The sequence below is a fragment of the Mustela lutreola genome, chromosome 7, assembly GCF_030435805.1.
Source record: "Mustela lutreola isolate mMusLut2 chromosome 7, mMusLut2.pri, whole genome shotgun sequence".
In the NCBI taxonomy this organism is placed as follows: domain Eukaryota; kingdom Metazoa; phylum Chordata; class Mammalia; order Carnivora; family Mustelidae; genus Mustela; species Mustela lutreola.
In genome coordinates this window covers 76,651,087-76,668,979 of record NC_081296.1, presented here as the reverse complement: position 1 = coordinate 76,668,979, position 17,893 = coordinate 76,651,087, and the positions used below count along the sequence as shown (strand labels likewise).

The 17,893-nt window shown below is 41.9% G+C and overlaps 1 protein-coding gene across 2 annotated transcripts in view; it reads right to left on the bottom strand.

Moving 5' to 3' along the window:
* Positions 1-12,833: 12,833 nt before the first annotated feature.
* Positions 12,834-17,893, bottom strand: part of GLDN (gliomedin) — a 70,029-nt gene continuing 64,969 nt past the window's right edge. For both annotated transcript variants that reach the window (XM_059181548.1, XM_059181547.1), the window contains 2 exons: positions 17,295-17,445; positions 12,834-14,926 (listed from right to left, as the gene is read on the bottom strand). In XM_059181548.1, the coding sequence (XP_059037531.1) occupies positions 14,449-14,926; positions 17,295-17,445 (629 nt within the window). In that variant the 3' untranslated portion in view covers positions 12,834-14,448. The remainder of the gene's footprint in view (positions 14,927-17,294; positions 17,446-17,893) is intronic.

Sequence of the window (17,893 nt, the reverse complement as noted above, 5' to 3'; positions counted from 1 at the left end):
TGGGCTGCATGCTCAGCAGGAAGCCTGCTTCTCCCTCTCCCATTCCCCTTGCTTGTGTTCCCTCTCTTGCTGTGTCTCTGACAAATAAATAAAATCTTAAAAAAAAAAAAATTCACGGAAACAAATGAAAATGAAAACACAACTGTTCAAAACCTTTGGGATGCAGCAAAGGTGGTCCTAAGATGTAAGTATATAGCAATACAAGTCTCTGTCAAGAAACATGAAAGATCTCAAGTATACAACCTAACCCTGCACCTAAAGGAACTAGAGAAAGAACAGCAAAGAAAGCCTAAACCCAGCAGGAGAAGAGAAATAATAAAGATCAGAGCAGAAATCAATGAAATAGAAGCCAAAAGAACAGTAGAACAAATCAAAGAAACTAGGAGCTTGTTCTTTGAAAGAATTAATAAGACTGATAAACCCCTGGCCAGACTTATCAAAAAGAAAAGAGAAAGGACCCAAATTAAAATAATGAATGAAAGAGGAGATCACAACAAACACCAAAGAAATTCAAACATAAGAACATATTATGAGCAACTATATGCCAACAAATTAGACAATCTGGAAGAAATGGATGCATTCCTAGAGACATATAAACTACCAAAACTGAACCAGGAAGAAATAGAAAACCTGATCAGACCCATAGCCAGCAAGGAGATTAAAGTAGTCATCAAAAATCTCCCAACAAACAAGAGCCCAGGACCAGATGGCTTCCCAGGGGAATTCTACCAAACATTTAAAGATTTAATACCTATTCTCCTGAAACTGTTCCAAAAAATAGAACTGGAAGTAAAACTGCCAAACTCATTTTATGAGGCCAGCATTACCTTGATCCCAAAACCAAAGACCCCACCAAAAAGGAGAATTATGTGGATGCAAAAATTCTCAGCAAAATACTAGTCAATAGGATCCAACAGTACATTAAAAGTTTATTCACCACGACCAAGTGGGATTTATTCCTGGGCAGCAAGTTTGGTTCAACATCCACAAATCAATCAATGTGATACAACACATTAATAAAAAAAGGACAGGAGGTGGGCAAGATGGCAGAGAAGTAGGAGACGCTGTTTCAACCTAAAGTTGAAACAGTTCCCTAAAGTGAGCTAATCATCTATGAGAACACTGAACACCCATGAAATCAGCCTGAGATGTAGGATTATACACTTCTGGATCTTTACGGGGGACAGAAGACTCCAGTGAAGAGGTAAAGCATACTGGGTATGATTGGACTGATACCGGAGGGTAAACAGAAGGGGAGGGAGCCACCAGAAGCAACCTATTGGAAAGTAATACCCCAATATGAGAGTGCCTTGTGATTGGGGACCAGCATTAACTTGGAGTTTGGTTAAGAGCACTCAAAAAGAGCAAAAGATCTTAAGAGGGAACTGGAGGAATCGGCAGTCGTGGGCATGGGCATAAGCCCACAGACCCAGGACGGCCACCATCAGTGACCACCTGTGCCAGAGAGAGTGCTGCGAAGCCTCCAAGCTGAAGCCTCCAGGCTGTGGTCCTTGAGCCCCCAACTTTCCACCCAGCGCTGGGCTAGGCACACTCCTCACCAGCAGGCGTGTGAGTCTGGTGTGGACGCCAGCTATTGCTCTTTAGAACCACAGCCTTTTGCACTCTGCACATGCACTGTGCAGTCAGGGCCTGAACTGCAATCCCTACCCTCTTGAGAGAGAGCTCCATGTGGGCGCTAGCTGGGGTGTCTCTAGGACCGGCCTAGAGTCTGAACACTCCCAGACCGGGCTTGAAAATCTCAGCACACTATCTCTGGTTGGGATCTCTCAGATGGTCTGGACCCCAAACAGCAGTCCCAGCAAAGGCAGCCACTGGAAACGGGCTGCCTGGACCAATATCACTCATGGTTTTAGGGGCACAGAGGTGCAGAGACAAGCAGGTGCTTTTTGTGCAACACTGAGACGGTGCCTGGGGACGTGCACTGCCTGTAGGAGGTTGCACAGCTCAGTGGAGTTTGCAGAGGAGGAGTCTGTGTGTTCTGGACCACCAAGAGGGGAGCAGACAGAGGTCTGGGTGCAGTTTGCTTTCCTCTAAACCTTTGAAAAGCCACAAAAAGCCACCAAAGAACAAAAACCTCCAGAGAACAAAAGCCTGAAAGACCGGTTTCCACAGAGCCCAGCCCCTTGATGGGGGAAGGAGGACTCAACATCTTTCATGCTAATGGACCTCAAAAGAAACCTGGGGTGATGATTCTCATATCAGATTAATTAGATTTTAAATGAAAGATGGTAGTCAGAGATAAAGAAGGACACTACATAATTCTTAAAGGGTCTATCCACCAAGAGGATCTAACAACTGTAAATATTTATGCCCCCAGTATGGAAGAAGCCAACTACATAAGACAACTGTTAATCAAGACAAAGAGTCATACTGATATGAATATATTAATAGTAGGGGATCTTAACATGCCACTCTCAGTAATAGATCATCCAAGCAGAAAATCAATAAAGAAACAAGAGCATTGAATGACATATTGGACCAGATGGACCTCATAGATTTATACAGAATACTCCACCCTAAAACAACAGAATACTCATTCTTCTTGAATGCACATGGAACTTTTTCCAGAATAGACCACATACTGGGTCACAAATCAGGGCTCAACTGATACCAAAAGATTGAGATTATTCCCTGCATATTCTCAAACCACAATACTTTGAAACTGGAACTCAACCACAAGAAAAAGTTTGGAAGGAACTCAAACACTTAGAAGCTAAAGACCACCTTGCTTAAGAATGTTTGGATCAACCAGGAAATCAAAGAACTTAAACAATTCATTGTAACAGATGAGAATGAAGACACTTCAGTCCAAAACCTATGGGATACAGGTCCTAAGGGGGAAATACATAGCCATCCAAGCCTCCCTCAAAAAAATTTTAAAAACCCAGAATATATCAGCTCTCTTTACACCTTAAAGAACTGGAGAATCAACAACAAATTAAGCCAACCCCACACACAAGAAGGGAAATAATCAAGATTAGAGCAGAGATCAAGGAGATAGAAACTAGAGATATAGTAGAACACATCAATGAAACTAGAAGCTGGTTTTTTGCAAGAATCAATAAGATCGATAAACCATTGGCCAAATTAATCCAAAAGAAAGAAAGAGGACCTAAATTAATAAAATTATGAATGAAAAGGGAGAGAAAATGGAAGAAAAGGGAATAAAATGGGAGCAATTATGACTACCACCAAGGAAATAGAAACAATCATTAGGAATTATTACCAACAGTCATATGCCAATAAATTAACCAACCTAGATAAAAGGGATGCATTCCTGGAAATCTATACACTTCCAAAACTGAATCAGGAACAAATTGACAGCCTGAATAGACCAATGTCTAGTAATGAGATTGAAGCAGTGATCAAAAACCTCCCAAGAAACAAGAGCCCAGGACCTGACAGATTCCCTGGGGAATTCTACCAAACATTCAAAGAAGAAATAATACCTATTCTCCTGAAACTGTTTCAAAAAATTGAAGCAGAAGGGAAACTTCCAGACTCTTTTTATGAGGCCAGCATTACCCTGATCCTCAAACGAGACAAAGACCTCACCAAAAAGGAGAATTTCAGACCAATATCCCTGATGAATATGGATGCCAAGATTCTCAAGAAGATCCTAGCTAATAGAATCCAACAGTACATTAAAAAGATTATCCACCATGACCAGATGGGATTTATCCATGGGATGCAGGGATAGTTCAACATTCGCAAATCAATCAATGTGATAGAACAAATCAATAAGGGAAGAGAAAAACCACATGATCTTCTCAATTGATGCAGAAAAGGCATTTGACAAGATACAACATCCATTCCTGATTAAAATGATTATAAGTATAGGGACAGAGGGAACATTCCTCAACTTCATAATATCTATCTATAAAAATCCCACAGGGAATATCATCCTCAATGGGGAAAAGCTGACAGCCTTCCCTTTGAGATCAGGAACACAACAAGGATGCCCACTCTCACCACTCTTGTTAAACATAGTACTAGAAGTCCTAGCAACAGCAATCAGACAACAAAAAGAAATAAAAGGTATTCAAATTGGCAATGAAGAAGTCAAACTCTCTCTCTTCACAGATGACACAATACTTTATATGGAAAACCCAAAAGACTCTACCCCCAACCTACTAGAACTCATACAGCAATTCAGTAATGTGGCAGGATACAAAATCAGTGTTCAGAAATCAGTTGTCTTCTTATACACTAACAATGAAAATATAGAAAGGGAAATTAGAGAATTGATTCCATTTACTATAGCACCAAGATACCTATATACATAAGATACCTGGGAATAAACCTAACCAAAGAGGTAAAGGATCTGTACTTGAGGAACTATAGAACACTTATGAAAAAAATTGAAGAAGACACAAAAATATGGAAGACCATTCCATGCTCATGGATCAGAAGAATAAAAATGGTTAAAATGTCTATTCTGCCTACAGCAATCTATACGTCCAATACCATCTGATCAAAATTCCACCAGCATTTTTCAAAGAGCTGGGACAAACAATCCTAAAATTTGTATGGAACCAGAAGAGACCCTGAATTGCCAAGGAAATGTTGAAAAAGAAAAACAAAACTCTATTTCAAAGCTATACTCATCAGGACAATATGGTACTGGCACAAAAATAGATACATAGATCAATGGATCAGAACAGATAGCCCAGAAATGGACCTCAACTCTATGGTCAACTAAACCTTCGACAAAGCAGGAGAGAATGTCCAACAATCTCTTCAACAAATGGTGTTGGGAAAATTGGACAGCCACATGCAGAAGAATGAAACTGGACCATTTCCTTACACCACACACAAAAATAGACTCAAAATGGATAAAAGACCCCAATGTGAGACAGGAATCCATCCAAATCCTCGAGGAGAACACAGACAGCAATGTGTTCGACCTCAGCTGCCCCAGTGTCTTCCTAGAAACATCATCAAAGGCAAGGGAGGCAAGGGCAAAAATGAACTATTGGGACTTCATCAAGATAAAAAACTTCTGCACAGCAAAGGAAATTGCAAAACCAAAAGACAACTGACAGAATGGGAGAAGATATTTGCAAATGACTTATCAGGTAAAGGACTAGTATTCCAAATCTATAAAGAACTTATCAAACTCAAAACCCAAGGAACAAATAATCCAGTTAAGAAATGGCCAGAAGACAAGAGCAGACATTTCTGCAAAGTAGACATGCAAATGGCCAACAGACACATGAAAAAGTGCTCCACATCACTCGCCATCAGGGAAATACAAATCTAAACCACAGTGAGATACCACCTCACACGAGTCAAAAAGGCTAAAATTAACCAGTCAGGAAAGCACAGGTATTAGTGAGGATGTGGAGAAAGAGGAACCCTCCAATACTGTTGGTGGGAATGCAAGCTGGTGCAGCGATGCTGGAAGACAGTATAGAGGTTCCTCAAAAAGTCAAAAATAGAGCTACCCTATGACCCAGCAATCACACTATTGGTTTTTTACCCCAAAGATACAAATGTAGTAATCCAAAGGGGTACATGCACCTGAATGTTTATAGCAACAATGCCCACAGGAGCCAAACTATGCAAAGAACTTAGATGTCCATCAACAAATGAATGGATAAAGATGTGACACACACACACACACACACACACACACACACACACTGGAATACTATGTAGTCATCAAAAGAAATAACATTTTGGTATTTCCAGTGACATGGACAGAACTGGAGGGTATTATGTCAAGCAAATAAGTCAATCAGAGAAAGACAATTATCATATGATCTCTTTGATGTGAGAATTTGAGAGGCAGAGTGGGGAGTCAGGAGGGGCAGGGAGGGAAACAATGAAACAGGATGAGATTAGGAGGGAGACAAACCATAAGAAACTCTTAATCTCAAGAAACAAACTTTGGGTTGCTGGGGGGGGGAGGGGCTAGGGTGGCTGGGTTACGGACACTGGGGAGGGCAGGTGCTATAGTGAGTGCTGTGAATTGTGTAAGACTGATGATTCACAGACCTGTTCCCTTGAAGCAAATAATACATTATATGTTAATTTTTTTTAAAGTGAGGGGATGGAGAAACACTTATTGTACAAATGAAAGTGAAAAGAAGGGTGCCTGGGTGGCTCAGTGGTTTAAAGCCTCTGCCTTCGGCTCAGGTCATGATCTCAGGGTCCTGGGATCGAGCCCCGCATCGGGCTCTCTGCTCAGCAGGAAGCCTGCTTCCTCCTCTCTCTCTGCCAGCCTCTCTGCCTACTTGTGATCTGTCTCTGCCAAAGAAATAAATAAAATGTCAAAAAAAAAAAAAAAAAAAGAAAGAAAGTGAAAAGAAAGCTGGAGTAACAATACTTTTATCAGACAAAATAGACTTTAAAATGAAGACTGGAATAAGAGACAAAGAAGGGCGTTATAGAATAACAAAGAGGAAAGTCCAAGGAGAAGACATAATAATTGTAAATATTTATGCACCCAACATGGGAACACATAATACATAAATCAGTTAATAATAAACATAAAGAAACTAAATTGATAGTAATATAATAATAGTAGGGGCCTTTAATACACAACTTATATCAATGGACAGATCATCCAAGCAGAAAATAAGGAAACAGCGGCTTTGAATGAGACATGGAACCGGATGGACTTAACAGACATATTCAGAACATTCCATCTTAAAACAGCAGAATACACATACTTTTCAAATGCACATGGAATATTCTCCAGAATAGATCACATCGTAGGCCACAAAACAAGTCTCAACAAATTCAAGAAGATCAAATATTAGTGGTTAAATAATAGGCTATTAAACAATGAATGGGTCAACTAAGAAATTCAAGAGGAAATAAAAAATTCATGGAGACCAATGAAAATGAAAACACAAAGGTCCAAAATCTTTGGGATGTAACAAAAGCTGTTCTGAGAGGGAAGCTTATAGCAATACAGGCCTAAGTCAAAATGCAAGAAAAATCTCAAACAATCTCACCTTATACTTATATGGGCTGGGAAAAGTAGAATAAATAAAACCCAAAGCCAGCAGAAAGAAGACAATAATGAAGCTTAGAGCATAAATAAGTGATTAAAAAAAAATAGATCAATGAAACCAGGACCTGGTTCTTTGAAAGGATCAATGAAATAGCTAAATCTTTAGCTGGAAAAGAAGAGAAAGGAAAGGAAAGGAAAAACAAGAGGAGAGAGGAGGGGAGGAGAGGAGAGGAAAGGAAAAGGAAAGAAAAGCAAGGAAGGGAGAAAGGGGCAAAGGAGGAAAGGGGGAAAGGAAAGGAGGAAGGAAGGAAGAAAGAATGTAAGAAAGAGAAAGAGAGAGAGAGAGAGAAAGAAGGAAGGAAAGAGAAAGAGAGGGAGGGAGGGAGGAAAGAAGGAAGGGATGAAAGGACCAAGGGACAAAAGGACCAAGGGATGAAAGGATGAAGAAAACTTGAACAAAATCATAAATGGCGGTGAAATAACAGCCAATACCACAGAAATAAAAATGACTACAAGAGAATATTATGAGCAATTATATGCCAACAAATTGGATAACCTAGAAGAAATGGATAAATTCATAGAAACATCTAATCCACCAAAACTGAAGCAGGAAGAAATAGAAAATTTGAACAAATTACCAATAATGAAGTTGAATCAGTAATCAAAAAATTCCAAAATAAAAATCCAGGACCAGATGTCTTCACAGGTGAATTCTACCAAATATTTTTTAAAAACTTAATACATATTCTCAAACTATTTCAAAAAATATAAGAGGAAGGAAAGCTTCCAAATTCATTCTGTAAGGCCAGCACTATCCTGATGCCAAAACCAGATAAGGACACTACAAATAAAGAGAACCACAGGCCAGTATCACTGAAGAACATAAATCCAAAAATCCTCAAGAAAATATTGACAAACTAAATCCAACAATACATTAAAAAAATCATTCACCATGATCTATTGGGATTTATTCCTGGAAAGCAAAGTGGGCTTAATATTCATAAATCAATCAATGTGATACCTCACATGGATAAAAACCATGTGATCATTTCAGTATATGCAAAAAAAAGTATTTGACAATGTATAGCATCCACTCAGGATGAAAATCTTCAACAAAATAGGTTTAGAGGGAATATAGTAAAGGTTATATATAAAAAACCCAGAGCTAACATACTCAATGGTAAAAATCTGAAAGCCTTTCCCCTAAGATTGGGAAGAAGACAAAGATGTGCACTCTCACTACTTTTATTCAACATAATACTGGAAATTCTAGTCACAGCAGTCAGACAGCAAAAAGAAATAAAAGGTATCCAAGTCAGCAAGGAGAAAATAGAATATCCACTCTTCTCAGATGACATGATCCTATAGGTAGAAAACCCTAAAGACTTTACCAAAAAACCAATGGAACGGATACATGAATTCAGTAAGGTCATAGGATACAAAATCAATATACAGAAATCTGTTGCATTTCTATATACTAATAATGAAATAGCAGAAATAGAAATCAAGAAAATAATCCCACTTACAACTACGCTAAAAATAATAAAATACCTAGGAATAAACTTAACCAAGGAGCTTAGAGATCTGTACACTGAACACTATATAACCCTGATGTAAGAAATTGAAGATGACAAACAAATGGAGAGCTAGTTCATGCTCATGGATTGGGAGCACAGATAGTATTAAAACATCTATACTACTTAAAGCAATCTACACATTCAATGCAATCCCTTTCAAAATAACACCAGCACTTTTCACAAAACTAGAACAATCCTAAAATTTGTATGGAATCAGGAAAGAACCCAAATAGCCAAACTAATCTTGAAAAAGAAGAACAAAGCAAGAGGCATCACAATCCCCAACTTCAAGCCATATTACAAAATAGAATCATTGAGACAGGGTGGTACTGGCACAAAAACAGACACATAGGTCAATGGAACGGGAACAGAATAAGGTATCCAGAAGTAAACCCATGATTATGTGGTCAACTAATCTTTGACAAAACAGGAACACCATATAATGGAAAAAGAGACCTCTCTTCAATTTCCCAAATGGTGTTGGGAAAACTGGACAGCAATATGAAGAATGAAGATGGACTATTTTCTTACACCACATACAAAAGTAATCTCAAAATGGATGAAAGACCTAAATGTGAGACAGGAAACCATAAATTCCTAGAGAAGAACACAGGTGGCAACCTCTTTGACCTCAGGTGCAGCAACTTCTTCCTAGACTTGTCTTCAAAAGCAAGAGAAAAGTGGCAAAAATCAACTGTTGGGACTTCATTGAGATAAACTTTTGGATGGCAAAGGAAACAGTCAACAAAACTAAAAAGCAAGTGATGGAATGAGAGAAGGTATTTGCAAATGACATATATCAAGAGCTAGTATCCAAAAATCTATAAAGAATTCATCAAAGTCAACACCCCAAAAGTAATCCAGTTAAGAAATGGGCAGAAGACATGAACAGACATTTCTCCAAAGACGACAGACACATGAAAAACTGCTCAACTCACCCATCATCAGGGAAATACAAATCAAAACCACAATGAGATTATCTCCTCAAACCAGGCAGAATGGCTAAAATTAACAAGTCAGGAAACAACAGATGTCGGCGAGGATGCGGAGAAAGGGGAACCCTCCTACATTGTTGGTGGGAATGCAAGCTGGTGCAGTCACTCTGGAAAACAGCATGAGGGTTCCTCAAAAAGTTGGAAATAAAGCTACCGTACGACCCAGTAATTGCACTTCTAAATATTTAGCCAAAGGATAAAAAATATACTGACTCAAAGGGGCACATGCACCCCAGTGTTTATAGCAGCAATGTCCACAATAGCCCAACTATGGGAAACAGCCCAAATGTCCATCAATTGATGAATGGAGATGTGATATATACATACAATGGAATATTCCACCCATCAGAAAGAATGAAATCTTGCCATTTACAAGGACATGGATGGAACTAGAGTGTATTATGTTAAGCAAATTAAGTCAGAGAAAGACAAATATTATATGAATTCATTCATATGTGGAATTTAAGAAACAAAACAGATGAACATAGGGGAAGGAAAGGAAAAAATAGAATGAAATACAAACAGAGAGGCAGGCAAACCATAAGAGACTCTTAACTCTAGGAAACAAACAGGGTTGCAGGAGAGGTAGTGGGGTAGATGGGGTAACGGGGTGATGGACATTAAGGAAGGCACATGATGTAAAGAGCACTGGGTGTTATATGTAAGGCATGAATCACTAAATTCTACCCTTGAAACCAATACTATATTCTATGTAACTAACTTGAATTTATTTTTTTTTATTTTTATTTTTTTTAAAGATTTTATTTATTTATTTGTCAGAGAGAGAGCGAGCGAGAGCGAGCACAGGCAGACAGAGTAGAAGGCAGAGTCAGAGGGAGAAGCAGACTCCCTGCGGAGCAAGGAGCCCGATGTGGGACTCGATCCCAGGACGCCGGGATCCTGACCTGAGCCGAAGGCAGCTGCTTAACCAACTGAGCCACCCAGGCGTCCCACTAACTTGAATTTAAATTAAAAAAAAAAAAAAATGAAGTGGCAAGACTACTATTTTTTTTAATAGGCTTTTCTTTCTTTTTGCTTTGTAATCTTTTATTTACAAAAGTTATCATCAGTGCATGCATGGCCTACCCAGTAGCACAGAGGTTAGAAAGCAGAGATTAGAAAGAACTTTATGGGTCACAGCAATAGGGTCTCAAGCAGTATTTTTTTTTCTGTGGGCCAGTTTTACTGTAAATTTGTTGTAGAACTAAGAACGCTTTTTTGTTTAGCGCTGGTATGGAGCGTTAACTACCTAATCGAACAGGCCAGTAGGCAGAAACCAGGATGCCGTGATCCTGACCCATCTCTGCAGCCCCTGACTCAGGGTGTGAGAACCACAGGGTCACTCGGATTCTCCGCAGGGATGAATTATGAAAGGAACAACAGTAATTTCTTAAGAATTGTACAATTTTCATAGCATTTCTCATTTCACATAGAAGAATTCAAGGAAGTGGGAACACTGTTATACATTTCACAGATGAACCAGAGGCGCTGAGGGGTGAAGATATCTGCTCCAATTCACACACAGTCAGTTTGGTTTTTTTTAAATCTGTCCTTTTTTATTTTTAGGCCAAGAGGTGATGTCCTTTTCAAGTGGCTTTGCCTATGCCAATAAAGTAGCAGATTTCCACTGCATTTATCTGCTTCTGGTTCTAGTGACTAGTTTTACATTATGGTTTTACACTGCTTTCATGATTCCCTATAGAAAACACACAGTCCATGACCTTTCAGTTTTCGGAAGGAGTTAGCAAATTGCAAGAGTTTCACCAGGACCAACCAGTGTCCCTCTTCCAGATTGTTTTTGGTGGTTACTTTTTCCTTTTAGATGTGATATGGGAATTAATGAGAGATAAATATAAGAATACACTTGTTTCAACATGTGATTGTATCCAGCAGTGATTATTTTATGGACTAACATTAAATAAATGACAACCAAAGAAGAGCCATTTACCATGATTCACTTGTTGCTCAGAATGGTCCAGATCTGGAAACCACAGCTTTTTTTTTTTTTCCCCCCAATAGCGTACCCACCAGGTTACGGCAGTGGGCTGAAAACTGAGAAGTCCCATCACGTGCTTCTTCAGAGGGTTTGACATCAGATAGTCACGGCCCACATGTCCTCTTGCACGTGGAAAAGGACTCCTGACTCTCAAGGATCATAGGGTTTCATTTGATCCTTCACTTTGCAACCTTGAAGGTAAAAAGGCTGTGGGGGGTGTGTGTGAAGACCAGAACACCTCATTTTAAAACTTTCACCCCAGAACTGTTTCTCTCTCCTAACACCTGTGCTTAGTGATACACAGATACTCCCGCTGCCTGCAGAGCTTCAAACAGGACACATTATCGGTTGAGAGAAAATGTTTTGAAATAGGGTCTGGCCTACAGCCGAGATTGGGAGGATGGAGTTATTTATTTTCCAGGGAAAAGCTATCTACTTCAGATTAAAGAAGAATTAGAGCATTATCAGCGCTGATTCTGACATCAGAAGTACAGATATTTGGAAACTGCTTTAAAACAACTTTGATTATAAGTGACAGCGTGAACTTCTAAAGTGATATCTTGGTTTCAAAACATTAGATTTTATGTTCTAACAGTGAGCCCAAACCATTTTTTTTTTAAATAAAGTAGCGCTTGCTGGCAAGAATGAGTAAAATCTTAATTTTCTAAGTTTTTCAAATCTTATAAAGTCTCTCTTTGAAAGACAAACTTTCAAGCATATTATAGCATTCCCCATTATACCTCGGTCAGACTCTGTTGTCCTGGTACTACTCTGTCATAGAAAAAAAAAAAATCCCAAATGAGCTTTTCTAGCCATAAGTATAGGATTCTGTCCCCACAATTAAGGGAACAGGATAGCTCAGATATCAAGATTGAGGTTTCTAAAAAATTTGTTCTAAAAGAAATATGTGCTCATTCATTAACCTTTTTAGGTTGCTACCATATATACAATTAGCACTGTATATATTACTATTACCAATACCACTTTTACTATGGATCTGTATTCATATTGAGGTCCCCTGTGTCCAGAAACAGCAACACATGTATTTAAATGAAGAAGACTAGTATTCATTGGATGCATAAACATAAATCTTAAACATAAATCTGCAGAGTATTTTTTTTCAAAGCTATGCGGACATGACACAACCAATCCAATAGAAAAGGGGAGAAAAAGTTTCAAACACCGGCTATTTTGAGAATATGACAATATCAAACATCTCCAGTAGCTGCCCAAGTGTTTTCAGGGTTAGGGGGATTTAAATATTCAAATCTCTATAGCCCTTAGGTTTCAAAATGCTTTTATTAATATGGTATAAAGCCACAACTCCGGGCCTCCCAAATGTGAATTGGAAGTCACAGGGGAAAAACCCTTGAGCATATAGCTCTTCTCCCCCACACACATGAGTTCAACAAAGACAAAGTGGTGAAAATCCCTAAGTCCCCTTCCTGGCCTTGGGACCCCCAGTAACTTTCCAGATTCCTCTCTCCTCTTACCAGCCCTGCCTGGAACCCAGGCTGCAGAATGTTTGAAGAACGGATTTGGCAGAAAATACATGCTTAAGGGCATTCAGGTGCAAGTTATGCCGGATTTTCCCCCAGGGCACCCAAGGAGATTATTATTAGGGAAAGAACAGTTTACAAACTGCTTTTGGGGAGGGCCACTTAATTTTATGCTGTTCCCACCGTTCGCCTCTACCAAACACTCAAACCATATAACTTATTCCTTCTTAATGTGAAACGAAACAAAACATAACAGCCCCTGGTGAATTAACCTTCCAACAGGCTCGCTTTATATCCTAGATCGGGGATTGGCAAATTTTTGCTGTAAAGGGCCAGCGGGTGTTTTAGGCTTTGCGGGCCCCTCCTCAACTTCTTTTGCAACAACTTAGTTCTGCTGAAATAGTCACAAACTAGTCTACATAAGCAAATGCATGTGACTGCATTCCAGCACAACTTACAGAGACCGGCAGTGGGCACGCTTGGCCTCAGGGCCGTAGTCGGTCTGTCCACGTTCTAGATAATAGCCACATACCGGGCCTCTCTGGAGAACTGCCAAGGGTGTCGTCCCATGGCTCTAGCCAGGTTCATGCCTACTTACACAATATTTAGTTCTCCGAGAGCAGAGGCATTGCTGTGGAAGCCAGGACGACCTGAGGAGTCGACGTTTATCCACACCTGCAAATCAGCATGCTCAGAGATGGATGGAAGCCTAGAAGGGCCTATTTCTGTTTTATTAGCAAACCCAAGCGTGTAGCCTGTGCCTGGCTTTTTGCTAATCCTGGAGGGACCAGCGGGAGCTGAGGATACTGATCATTGTGGTGCTGGGGTGGCAGGTGCAGAGGCAGAGAAAGGTAATGAATTACAGGCAATCTGGTTCCTCCGCAGCCTGAAAGGGTCCAAGAGGCTCCCCCGAGGCACTGAAAACAAGTCAGTACTCAGGAATTCTCCGCTCAAGTCATTGGGCTTAGAAACTCGGAGGTAAATTTGCTCAGCACGCGGCTAAATACCCGAAATCCAAAACCAAATGTATAACCGTTGGGAGGGCAGCAATGGCGAGAATCATGGAGTTTCCTACAGGTGGAGGAATTCTTGCCAATCAGCTGCGCCAGGCCTTGCCTATTACCCGTCGGGAAAACAAGGCCTAACGAGAGAGGGGTAACTTGGCCAGCTAGTCTGTGGAGAAATCACCAAATCTCAGCTTTTTTTTTTTACTTTGTCTTTGCTATTTCCCCCTAAGGCATCTGAACTTAAAGGGGGTTCCCTGACCATATCAACACTCATGTCATGAGATTATGACAGCTAAGTACCTGGTTACCCTACAGACAAGATTTATGTTGGGCTATAAATGATGCCAGAGAACATCTGAAAGTTACTGAGGGGAACAGGATGCCTCTCTTCACTGGTTTAATGTAGATGACAAAAACCGCACGGGATAAAGCATTAAATGGCCATCTTCCCACGAATATAAATGCTGGTCTCTCATATTATATGATAACATGGCAAGAACAGACTGGGAAGTTCTTAAATCAAAGTTAGCATTGATCTGTTTCCCTCCTAACAAATCAAAAGCAAATGTTACCCTCATGTCTTTGGTGTCTGTAACATAAAGGATCCCTTGGGCAATGAAGGCATTGCCGGCCTTGGTTTTGGGGTACGTGGTATTGATGTGTTGCCCCACAGAGAATGTCCTCTCATCCAACTGGGCGACGAGAATGCTCGAGCCATCCACACTTGAAGCGTAGATAATCCAAAGGCCCTTTTCATCCACAGCTAAATTGAAGTAAGTCTTGGAATTTGCAAAAAGGTATTTTCGATCAAAATACAGGGCATTTTCAAGCTTCAGAGTTTGGGATGTTTCTTTGCCAAAATCAAATCTGAAATGTATAAAAGGGCAGATATGAGTCAGCATTTTTGAGGACAGTGGTGGCTTTGTTTGTGGCTATCCTCTATTCAACGGGGTGGAGCCTGGGACGCTGAATTTCTAAGTTCCCGGTCATGCCCATTCTACCGGTTGTGCCCATTCTACGCAGTCCTCTGTGGGTCAATCATGTCAAGGATGGTGACACCGTCTGAGTGTCCACCAGCAAGCCACGTGACCCAGGGACATTCCTTACTCTCCCAATTCTCGGATGTTTGCCAATCGGAGGCCTTAAAAAATGAACTAGTCCAGTCTTTTCATTTTACAAATGAGAAAGGAGAAGTGACTGACCCGGGAACATCGGTAAGTAGCCAGAGTTTGAATTTAAGTTTTCTAACTGCAAGTTTGGGGGGTTTTCCTCTACCTCTGCTGGAGTTTTTTAAAAATAAACATGTCACAACAGTCTAAATGAAGCAGGAGGTCGTCAGCTGGGAAGAGATGGAGCCAAGTCACTGCCGTGAAGGCAGTTTTCTCATCAGGAAAGCGATGGGATAACGAGCTACAGCAGGGAGTCGCCCGCCCTCGGCTCCTGGAGGCTGATTTGGCAGACTCCACACCCAGACCTGATCAGAAACGTTGACGGTGATACAGAAGAACCCTAACTCCAGGAACGAGAATTCGGGAACATTGGGCTAAAAGAAAAGAAGAACACAAGAGGGTGCCATTGAGCAGCAGAAGAAATGGGGACGGTGGGACTGTGTGCAGAAGCCTCGCAAGCCGGAAGCCAATTAGGAGCCCCTGAAGTAAGTGCGAAAAGAAGCCAGAGGCAAGTGAGGGCTTGAGAAGAGCCTGCTTGCCTGGCTGAGCTCACGGTCTTCTCTGTCTTCCGAATGCCTGGAGTTCAGGACTGCCATTGCTCTGGTATTGGTGCCTGGTGGTGCGTTTCTTGAAGGGACTTGTCTCTCACAGGAGAAACAGGGTCTAGTTCCCCTGTGGCTGGGGGAGGGCAGGGCTGCAGGACAGACCTAAGCAGCGCATCACTCGGGCCAAGTTTCATTAGAAACCACTCTTTCTTGGAGTGGCCGATCCTCTTTCTGGGGCTCATTCACTCCGGAGCTCCCCCACCATGCTTGTTCCTATGGAAACACAGCCTGGGGGGTGGGCAATAAGAAGCTGTAGGATTACATGGGAGAAAGGGCACCAAAAGGAGTGTGTCTGGGGAGTCCTGGCTTCTAAACAGGAGGGGTTTGGTTGCCTTTTTCTGTTAGCACAAGACTATGTGAAAGAAGTGACCAAGGAGCTGTTGAAATGGTGGGTGGGGGAAGGGAGTGAGAGGCCAAGGGGAGTAGAATGCTTCCAGCCATAGCTCACAGGTGTCCCGCCCCCAGCCTAACCAACACTCCAATGCCAGCAAGGTTGTTGCAGCTGGGCCTCATGGGCGGCGGGCCGGGGAAGGGGGGTTATGAGGGTGAGAGAAGTGGGACCCAGTTTTCCCGCAGGTCCTTATCTCTTGTTTTGAATGACTCGGACCATGGCTTTCATAATACTGGGATTATTTCAGATAGGGCTGCCGCTGGACGGCTGCAGAGGTTCTGGTCCATCTTCTCATTTTTACTGAGGACCTGCAGACTCCAGGAGGTGGAGTCTTGTCCAAGGCCATGGAGTCAGTAGGCAAAGATGGAACCTGACTGAGTTCCCTGCTTTCTCGATTTGTCCAAGGTGACCTGCTTCTGCCTCTAAAGACCAGAACTTGATGTCTTCTTAAGCCACAAAGACAGAATTTTAGCAATTCTTTTGGGGGAACCAAGAGACCATGGCGCAGTCTACCCAGGTAGCCATCTCCCTTCCCCTTAGGAGAGCAAAGAGGAGGAGAGGGGGCCTGGCCAGGGCTCCATCAGGACGACAGCTCAATCTGAACACAAAGATTCCCTGACTTTGCACTGTGTTCAGTCTTTAGTCTTCAATGATCTGAGCTATGACATGAAATTCTCACAGCACAAGTTTTTCAGAATACAACCGACTTCGAGGTGTGACGCCTTCCTGAAAGGGGAGTGCTAGGTTCTGCCTGCCTCTTTTTTCCAGGGCTAAGAGAGCTACAGCTCTTATCACTCCAGATCTACTTCTCTCTGGCTCTGACCTTACTCTTGATGTCTCCACTAGCAATATGGCAGATCCCAGGCTGGGGCTGGGTCATGGGGCTCCCTCACTGTGTCCTATGGTTCATTCAGTTAGCAAACCCTGACTGACCCGTGTGTGGAAGCTCTGGGGACAGAAAGATGAGGGAACCACACTCCCTACGCCTAAGTAGCTCCCGGATCAGTGAGACACCGCACAGGTGCTATCTGGGGTGCGTGAGCAGGGCAGCTGTGGCCCGGGTGACTCACCTCACTATGGTGTTGGAACCTCCTTTGTGGTAGTAGAGAGAGTTGTTGTGAACGGCATGCCCGCAGCCATGGAAATAATACGGCAGCTGCACGAGTGCGTAACTGCCGTTCAGCAGTGATGGTTGGTCTTTGAATTCCTTCACCCTGATGCCTGCATGGGAGAAGCCAGGGAAAGGCATGGGAGGGAGTAGGGGGAGGACGTTAAAAGGACGTAAGTTGAGAATGAGGTGTCTAGCAAGGGTCCATGTCCAGGTTGGAGTCCCAGACTCAGACTCCCAGTCTCAGACTCAAGGCCAATTCTCTTGTCTTGTTTCCTGAACCGTCCTTCCATGGTAGAAGCCACAGAGTTGGCTTTGCTCCTCCAGGACCCCTCTAGACTATTTATAAAGTCTTTTATCAGACCCTCAGAGGCCTGGACCGGCAACAACGAAATCTTGGCCCTTGTGTAATCCCCTCTGCCGGCTCCTGCCCCTGCTGAGTGTTCCTCCTTCCTTCTGAGCCACAGAGTCCTTCCCAGCTGGTAACCTGGGCTGTCACCGAGCCCTGAGGAAATGAAGTCGTGTCTCAGCCATCGCTCTGATCAGTGAGGATGGCCAGAC